A 10,029-nucleotide genomic window follows, 5' to 3' on the forward strand; every position below is an offset into this window, starting at 1 on the left:
CCTGGACAAATTTCCTACCGGAAATGCATGACCTTGGACTTGCTAAGTAGTTGTTAAAATAAAGGTGAAAGGTAAAAAAGTAAAAGAATCAGCCGGAGCAATAAATGCTTCATTGATCCTCAAGCCAAGTTCACGGGCCCTGTGGCAGTGATCCAAAAACAAGACGAGCGTTATTTCCTACCAAGACAATGCTAACAAAAACCCCAAACTGTCCAAAACTCAGCATTCGCTTCTCTAGTATGGCATTTTTCATGAGAACCTCAGTTAAAAAGAACTATAATACTCAGCCAAATTCATCTTACAAAACATAAACTCCCTAAAAAGTGTGTATGCAAAGGCCGAAACTGGGCTTTTGTATTGATGCAGCCGGGTGAGTTCAAATCTCTGACCAGTAAAGGGCCTGTGACTAAATTTTCAGCAAGGCTGAAACATCCTAAGTCAGTTTGCCACACTGAGCTGAAACCTAGAGAACGTTTTCAGCTCCCTTTGCCCTGGGGTCTACCCCCAGAGGTGATTAGCATGCCGGGTCTGACCAGGACTAGAAGACACAAGAGGGTTGTCGAGACTGGAAAAAACAACAACAACAACAACAACAACAACAAAGCCCTCCCCTGTTGGCCGCTCCCCTCCCAAAGGTTCCCAAGCATCAGGAGCGTGTGCAGCAGCTGTGGATGTCGGGCCCCTGCCGTTCCCGGGGAGACTTCCTGGGTCACTGAGTCTGGAGCTGCAGAAGCACCTAAAAGCAGGTGGGGCAGCCTCAGGTCACCTGAGCCCCAAATTATCAAGTTGCTCAAACAGTCCACCCACAATCTCAAGACCAGGCGTCAGTATCCATTGAAGATGTATTTTGTCTTTAGTCTTTCTGTGGGAGACCACAAACACACCCTGTGTCGCAGCAAGGAGATCCAGGACCAGAGAGAAAACAGACACTAAGAGACGCAGGCCCAGGCTTCCCTCAGGGTCTGTCCTCGGAGAAAGGGTGAGTATGGAGCTTTTAGATTTTCCTTGCCAAAACTGAGTCTAGAACTCATGAAGGTGGGAGAACCCCCTCTGGCGTGAACCAGGATTCTGCCTGCATTTGTCTATGCGACTGTGTCCGGTTCCCTATTTCGCCTTGCTAGTGCGGATTTAGGGAGCAGTTTCTGAGAGGAGCGTGCACCCCGTGGCCCCAAAGCTGGAACAGGCAGCCAGAGGTCATCCCACCCTGCTGGCAGGCTTCCTCTGGCGCTACGGAAGCCAGGCAGCTCCTACCAGCCGAAACGGCACACTAAGCTGTTGGCTTTGAATGAAGGCTGATGACCCTACACGCTAGCAGGCAGACGGGCGGTGATTGGGGCTGCACACTGCGAGAGAATACATTTTCTGCACCGAGCTCCCTCTTTATGCCTAAATGCCTGCATTAGTTTGGATCAATATGCCCCATAACAGTTAATCCATGGCAACCCAGGCCAGCCGAGAGACACTGACAAAGAAGTGCAACCCAGGGATGCTGCTTCTGTGTGCACATGCATGTGAATTCCAGCCCAGAGAAAGGGGCAAGGGAAAGCAACAAGAAACCAAAAAGAAGAAAGAAAAATAAAAGCAGATAGTAAAAAAATCACATTAAGGGGCTTTCAGCATGGGAGGGGGGAAGAGGCAGTGACTGTCGAAATGGCCTTAGAGTGACATGTCACGGCCAGGATGATGGAGTATCCACGACACTCCTAAAGCCGGGCGTAGGATCCTCCTCACACACCTGCAATGCAGTGATTGCTGCCCATTCTATAATCCACACTCCCAGAGCCAGGGCTCTCTGCAGTTGAAACCAGTCTGGACTTGTGCGGCTGCCACTGTTCCTACTCACAATAAGATTATTGATGCATAACAACATTTCATGATGGCAGGGAGGAAAAAGGGTAAAAGAAAGCCAGAGCAAGAGAAAAAAGGAAAGGGGAGGGGAAGCATGACTCCCCAGCCCGCATCTCACCTTTTATTTGGGCTTCATATTCAGCAATGATCTCTTTGTCTTTCTTGAACTTAGTTTGAGATGACATCTTCCAACGTGGCCAAAGGCACTGACAGGCTGTTTGATTTATTTCTCTTTTTCTTCCCCAGTCCTCTCTCAAGCCCTGGTAATCACTCGGCTCTAGTCGATTTCACAGGGTTTAGGGACTAATCTCTTTTACTCGGCTGCAGAGCCAGGGGAGAAAAATGCCTCTCGTTCTGGGAGGAAAATTCTCTTTACTTGCCGAAAAAATGTCTCTAGTAGCTTGGTCTGGTCAGCTCCTCTTGCAAAAGAAGAACTACCGCCCCTAGGAGCACAGTAACCTGCCCCAGATTTTCAAGATTTTTCTTCCACAAAAATAATAACTGAGAGCAATCACACACACATGCACACAAACACATTCATGCGTGCACTCTCGCACTCAACCGACACACACACAGTCGTGATGCACACGCACACATACACACACACACTCTCACTCACTCACTCACACCCGCTCACCCACCCACCCACACACACACACACATACACACACACATCCACAGAGGCGCGGCGCCTCCTTGCTTGTGCAGTCAGTCTCCGGCTGGCTTTCGAAGGCTCTGCTAAGGAGATGGTCAGGTTGCCAGAGGGCCGGTCATCTCGCATCCTCCCTCCCTTCGGCGCCTCTGGTCTGATGTACAGTGAGGATCAAAGCCAGAAGAGCGAGATGGAAGTTCTCCTGCTGCAAGGCTTAAGCTCCGGTGAACCACGGCTGGACTGCTCGCCCTGCAGGGCTGGCTGAGCGCTCCCCCACCCACCTCGTCACCAAGCTCCACCTCCCGGATTTTATAACAACTGACACATTGTAGCCTACAGGAGAGCAGAACTCATTGCAAGCAGAAAGGGGAAGAAATGCTCACAAAAGGGAAGGCAGCAGGAAAAAGAATCGGGTTGGAAAGGCCTGAGAGGCCCCTGCAAACTCCATTAGCAATCGTGTTAGGAATTTTTCTTCCAAAAACTTCAAAAGTCTCACCTTTTCTTTGCACCATGCAGTTTAATTTCTCAAAGCAATGGCTATGTGACAGTTTGTTACTCTGTAGGGATTGTCTCGCAGAGGGGAGAGTCTGACCCATGTAGGCAAGCTCATTAATATTTGTTGAGCAATTGCGGGGTGGCAGGGACAATGCCAGGCATTTCAGACATGCAGCTTTGCAAAGCTGTTGAGAGCAGGCATGCTAGAAACACCCAGCTGCTTCACTGTCTCTTAGAGCTTTAGCCAAATCAATAACTCATTGAGCCTCAGTTTCCTCACCAATGAAATGGGCTCTCTTTAGGGCTCTTTAATTCATTCTTTCAACAAATATTTATTGAAAGCTTACCATAGGTCAGGCGTTATTCTGGATACAGGGATACAGCAAGAGTCAAAATAGGCACAGACATTTAAAAAAAAAAAAAAAAATCCCTGTCCTCCTGGAGCAGTTCCAGGGTCTCTACTTGACACAACTCTGGGAAATCCCCACCACTCACGTTAATATTCTCAGTAATGGTAGAACCCAGAATGCACTGTGAATGGTGCCTCCTGGAGTCACACGAGGCAAGAGGCCCGGGAAGGGGAAGATGAATAAACAAAATGAGTAAATTATACTATAATGTAAAGAAGGTAAGTGCTATTGGGGAAGAAAATATTGTAGGGTAAAGGACTTCAAAACTGAGGGAGCTCTTGGGAGGATCAAATAAAAATGTAGAGCTAAGCTTAGCACAGTGCTGGGCACATAGTAAACACTCAATAAATGGTAGCAATTATTATTACCCCATGATATCCCCCACAAAGAAACCTAACAACATAGTATAAGTATCCCTGTTTCACAGATGATGGAAGAGAGGCACAGATATGGGAAATGACTTACCCAAGGTCACCAGCATATCAAAAAATAGGCTATCTGACACCAGATTTTGACCATGCAAATGCTCAAATAGCCTGCATTCTACTAGAGAGATTAAACCCATTTCAGGAGCACCAGGGTGGCTGTCGGTTGAGCGTCCAACTCTTGATTTTGGCTCAGGTCATGATCTCACAGTTCGTGGGATTGAGCCTTGCTTCAGGCTCTGTGCTGACAGCACAGAACCTGCTTGGGATTCCCTCTCTCCCTCCCTCTCTCTCTCTCTCTCTTTCTCTCTGCCCCTCCTCACCCCATGCACAAGCTCACACACACACTCTCTCTCTCAAAATAAATGAATAAACATTAAAAAAAAACATTTCAGATGCACTTAGGTAGAAAAGATTTGTTTTCTAAAAATAAAATCAAGCACTGTAGGGTTGCTGACCACAGGAATTACACATATTAAGAGTGTCCTTAATATGTATCATCCCCCATTTGGTATTTTCACAAATTTCTCAAAACAGTCTTATATTTGCCCATTACATTTTATATAATAAATGATTGGATTTGGGTTCAGAAATGAATCCATTCCAGTCCATTGAGGTTTCCCAGAGAGGGTGGCAGTTGCAATGGGTCTCCTCAGACAGGCATGAGGCCCAGAGGTTGTAGGGGGGAGGTTGGGAAGAGACAAGATATTCCTATGGAGCAAACAGTATGAGCTAAGCCTGCAGATGGAGAGACATAGGATCTGCCTGGAGACAGCACATGGGAAAGTGCAGACGGTGAACCACAGGGCTTATTACAGCTTCATGTCCAGAGACAGGAGGTCGCAGAGTTCACAAACACTATCCCCCAACCTGTGCCATCACCCCCCTGCCTCACCCTTCCCATGGGCTTGCTCAGGCCCCCTGAGGTTCCCCTCTGGACCAGTTTAAAAGAGTGAAAGCCACACGTTACCTGAAAAAGATGTGCTCAGAGATTAGCATCCCTGCCTCAAGACTAACCCTCGAAGGAAGATCAGAGTTAAGTACTGCGCATCTTGGGACATGAGAGACAGGATTCCCTGCCTGGCTCTGCCACGGCAGTTCTGAGAACTAGCCCAAATGACTTAACCTGCTGTTGCTAGTTGGAGGCAGAAACTAGTGAATGTCAGCCATTCTCGCCATTACTAAAATTTCGAGTCCAGAGATATTTCTGGGAGACCCAAGTACAGGCACTGAGCCACAGAAACATCATAAAAGGCTTTATGAAACTGAAGTGAGGTATGGTATAGGGCCACATGCTGAGTGGCAAAAGAAGCTGGATTTTGGTGTGAGACAGATGGCGATTAAAATTCCAGTTCTGCTGCTTACCAGCGTGGGGCTGGCCCTGAGTACCTTCTGTGCCTTCGCTGAGCCTCACTCCCGTTTCCTCGCCTGTAAAATGGTGGATCCAACGTGATTATGAACTTAGAGTGCCTGGCACGTGGCAGAGGTCCCACAGATGTTATTTCTTTTTCAGGGCCCAACCCCCCAGGGCCTAGGATCAGAGCTGGGGCTCCACAGATCCCCCCTCCGTGCCCCGGGTTAGGAACCGGAAGAGAAAAAAAAGAAGAAAAGGGTCCCCCAGGGCCTAGGATCAGAGCTGGGGCTCCACAGATTCCACCCCCACCCCCACCCCGTCAGGAACCGGAAGAGAAAAAAAAGAAGAAAAGGGTTATGCCCCCTGCAAATACATCACCACACACAGTGAACCCACATCATCCAGAATCTTCCTTCCCCAAGAAGAGGTAGTATGACTGGGGCAGGCCCCCTGGGACAATGTACTCCACTTCCTCCTTCCGATCCTCACCATGGCTCACAGGCCCTTCTGTGACACTCCCCCCCATGTAGCCACCTCTTCCTTGCCATGAGAACGAAGTGCCAGGCCTGATGACTACCCTTCACAAGGTAGTAACAGAACTCACACTTTTCCCAAAAACAAGTGTGCTGTGGTGGGCAACAGGGCTCTACCATGTAATCTGATCTGTGCCACCCCCAAGGATGGGAGTACCTACTGAAAGGGTATATTCCATTTACCTTGGGCTCATTTCCTAAATTCGTTTAGGTATTCCTGAATTATACTAATAGCTAGTATTTATTGAGCCCTCATTCTATCCAGGCACTGGGCCAAGTACTTTATTTAGATTTTATCACTGACTTCTTGCTACAACCCAATGGGTCAGGTTCTATAATCATCCTTGTTTTACAGAGAGGGAAACAGAGGCAGAAAGCAATGAAGCAATTCCAAGATCACACAACTAGCTACCAACTGAATCGCATTCAAACCCAGAGTCTGACCGTTATCAGGGCCCAAGGACCTGATCGGCATACAATTCTATACCAGAGCAATCATCGTAGGAATAACTGCTGTCAAGTATTGACTTTTTTTTTCAATCAATACAATGCTCAACCTAAAGCTTGCTATTAAAAAAAGAATTTAGGTATAAAAACATAAGGAAGGGGCACCTGGGCGGCTCTGTCAGTTAAGCATCCAACTTCGGCTCAGGTCATTATTTCATGGTTCATGGGTTCAAGCCCCCCATTGCGCTCTGTGCTGACAGCTCAGAGACTGCAGCCTGTTTTGGATTCTGTGTCTCCCTCTCTCTCTGCCCCTCCCTCACTTGTGCTCTGCCTCTCTCTGTCTCTCAAAAATAAATAAACGTTTAAAAAAAATTTTTAATGTAAAACAAATAAGGAAAACATATCAAAAATGGCCATTGATGAGGCTTAAATTACAATTAAGAGCTGATTAACACAAAACCCATTAAACTGATTTCTTTTCCTAGTAGGAAAAAAAAAATTTTTTTAAAGATTCTACTTGAAGGAAGAATGACCAGAAAAGTTTTGGGTTTAAGGCATTTTTTTTTTTTTGGTCAAATATGAAAACTCCCCAAGATAACTAATAAGAGTTGATATCTTCTGTGACATTCCCCAAATGCTACCAATTACTTCATCCTTGACTGGCTCAGGAACTAATTCTGCCCTTCAGTCCCTGCTCAGCAGAATGGAAGCAACAACAGAACTCAGCTAGTTAGTGCCAGAATCACATACAAATTAACAGTGGCAATGACAACAAGCCATGCGTGTATATACTGGTTTATATTTTGTAAAGCCCTTTCATATTGTTTATCTTATTTGGTCTTCACAATAATCCTGGCAGAGAGCACAAGTACCCTGTTTTTAGTCCCTGTTTGAGGAAAGGAGTATATAAGTGACAGCTTCGATGGGAGAATTATTTTATAACCTCACATATGAGGACAGCCTTCCTAACTATGTCACAAAACCCGTAAGCCGTAAAAGGATGACACAGTCAACTATATGACAATTTTTTTATTAATGTTTTTATTTATTTTTGAAGGAGAGAGACAGAGTGTGAATGGGGGAAGGGCAGAGAGAAAGGGAGACACAGAATCCCAAGCAGGCTCCAGGCTCTGAGCTGTCAGCACAGAGCCTTATGCAGCGCTCAAACCCACGAACCGTGAGATCATGACCTGAGCCGAAGTCAGTCGCTTCACTGACTGAGCCACCCAGGTGCCCCAAATATATAACAAGTTTTTCAAAAAGAATTATGAAAAATTCTTTTTCAAAGAATTTGAAAAAAGCACCAGCCAAAAAGCACCATAAACAAAGTCAAAGACAAACTGCAAACTGAGGAAGAATATTTGCAACACCTGTTTATAAGCTGAGAACTAATTTCCCTAGTACACAAAAACATACAAATTTCCCTAATATACAATTCCAACAAATACTTGGACATGAATGTTCATAACAGCACTGTTCATGACAGCCAAAAGGTGGAGACAATCCAAAGGCCCATCAACGGATAGATGGAGAAATAAAACATGTTCTATCCACACAATGGAATATTATTCGGCCATAAAAAGAAATGAAGCACTGATAATGATGCAATATGAATGAACCCTGAAACACATTATGCTGGCTGAAGGAAGCCAGACAGAAAAAGCTACTTATTGTAGAAGTCCATGTATATGAAATATCCAGACTAGATAAACCCACAGAGACAGAAAAAAGATTAGGGGCTGCCAGGAGCTGTGGCAGGTGGGGAAAATAGGGAGCGACTGCTTAATGGATACAGGGTCTCTTTGGTGGTGATGAAAATGTTTTGGAACTAGAAAGAGGTAATGATTGCACAACATTGTGAATGTACTAAATGCCACTGAACTGCACACTTTGAAATGGTTAATTTTGTCATGTGAATTTCACTTCAATAAAAAATGAATACAAAAAAAAAAAAAAAAAAAAACTTCCTTCAAACCTGTGAGAAAAACACCAACAGTCCAGTAGAGAAAAAGGAAAAGGCAACAAATCACAATTCACAAAAAGGGGAGAAGGGGAAAACATATGAAATTTTAATCAGCCTCATTCATAATGAGCATAAGTCAGCATGGTTAGATCCAGGGGCTCTAACAATGTCAACAGAACACTGTATGTCTTCCTCCAACTCCCCACTCTGCTTTCCTGTATGGTGGCAGGCTGTCCCCACAAGATGGCAAAGATGGCCCCAACAGCTCCAGGCTCAATTCCCCCAGCTTGGCAATTCCAGCACAAAGGCAGCCTTTCCCAAGAGTTCTAGCTAAAGTCTCAAGAATAGTCAACTGGCCTGGGCTGGGATGCATGGCTATCCATGAATCAATCACTGTGGCCAGAAGGTGGAATGTTCTGCTTCACCAGGAGTGGATCATGGGCTTGCCCCTGGAGCTGTGGGATGAGGTGAGTCCCAAACAATCCACATGACCCAAGAGATTCCCAAAGAAGGATCAAGGTGCTATTTCCAGATGGAGGAATGGATTCTGGATGAGCAAAATCAACATGTGTCTGCTATGGTAAAGATTGGGGAGGGGCGCCTGGATGGCGCAGTCGGTTAAGCGTCCGACTTCAGCCAGGTCACGATCTCGCGGTCCGGGAGTTCGAGCCCCGCGTCAGGCTCTGGGCTGATGGCTCAGAGCCTGGAGCCTGTTTCCGATTCTGTGTCTCCCTCTCTCTCTGCCCCTACCCTGTTCATGCTCTGTCTCTCTCTGTCCCAAAAATAAATAAACATTGAAAAAAAAAAATTAAAAAAAAAAAAAAAAAAAGATTGGGGAGGGGAGCCTGGGTGGTTTAGTCAGTTAAGCATTTGACTCTTTTTTTATACATACAACATTTTATTAGGAATAATACTGACTTATGGTTTATCGACTGCCTATCATCTGTAGGGCACTATGTTAGGCTCTGTGAATATAACAGTGAGTGACTGAATGATCAAGTCTAAGTATTTGATTTCAAGGAATTTAAAATCTAGCCTATCTAAACTCCATAGTAATTTTAAGGGCATGATACTGTATTCCCATTTTAACACTTATTTATTTTTGAGACAGGGAGAGACAGAGCATGAATGGGGAAGGGTCAGAGAGAGAGGGAGACATAGAACCCGAAACAGGCTCCAGGGGGCTCGAACTCACGGACCACGAGATCATGACCTGAGCCGAAGTCAGACGCTTAACCGACTGAGCCACCCAGGCACCCCTATATTCCCATTTTAAAGATAATAAAAGTAAGTCTCAAAGTTAACTAAAACATGCAAGTTAACATAGGGAATAATTTGTAGCATCAAGGGTGAAAGGTAAGTCTATCAGATTCTAAAGCCCATTATTTTTCCTCTTTGTTATACCTATTAAAAGTTTTTCCACATTTAGTAGGTAAAATGGAGATCAAATAGCTCAAATTAAATGGTGCAAAAGGAAGGAGTTTGAGAAAATAATCTTTTTCCTCCAGCTATCATTTTAGGTGCCATGATGTATTATATATTCAAATGTTGCCCAATTGAAAAAATAAATCAACATGCCAAGGAAATACAGAAAACATGGAGACAAATTAGGTGATGATGATAATTCATGTGAGAAGTACCTAGTTTGGGCAAACAGAAAAAAAGTGATAGAAACACATTATCAGATTTGCTAAAGAAATCAGATGGTTCAATGATGAAAGAAATGTTATAGGTACTTGGAAGTAAGATTTATGGTGTTTGAATATGGCGAGAGTTGTCTTTATGCTAGGGAGTATAAGTGATCTTTTATCTGTGTGTGTGCAAATAAAGATGTAAAATAAGCATCCGACTCCTGATTTCAGCTCAGGTCATGATCTCATCGTCATGAGATTGAGCCCCGCG

General features: G+C 44.9%; 1 protein-coding gene across 7 annotated transcripts in view; it reads right to left on the minus strand.

Moving 5' to 3' along the window:
• The window catches only part of SRGAP3 (SLIT-ROBO Rho GTPase activating protein 3), a 261,324-nt gene extending 258,546 nt beyond the window's left edge, over positions 1-2,778 (minus strand). For 4 of the 7 annotated variants that reach the window (XM_045493636.1, XM_045493635.1, XM_045493642.1 and 1 more), the window contains exon 1: positions 1,967-2,778. In XM_045493636.1, coding sequence (XP_045349592.1) covers positions 1,967-2,033 — 67 coding nt within the window. In that variant the 5' untranslated portion in view covers positions 2,034-2,778. The remainder of the gene's footprint in view (positions 1-1,966) is intronic. The other 3 variants (XM_045493640.1, XM_045493639.1, XM_045493638.1) reach the window with 1 other exon arrangement.
• Between the last annotated feature and the right edge of the window lie 7,251 nt (positions 2,779-10,029).

Source organism: Leopardus geoffroyi, chromosome A2 (genome assembly GCF_018350155.1).
Source record: "Leopardus geoffroyi isolate Oge1 chromosome A2, O.geoffroyi_Oge1_pat1.0, whole genome shotgun sequence".
Taxonomy (NCBI): Eukaryota; Metazoa; Chordata; class Mammalia; order Carnivora; family Felidae; genus Leopardus; species Leopardus geoffroyi.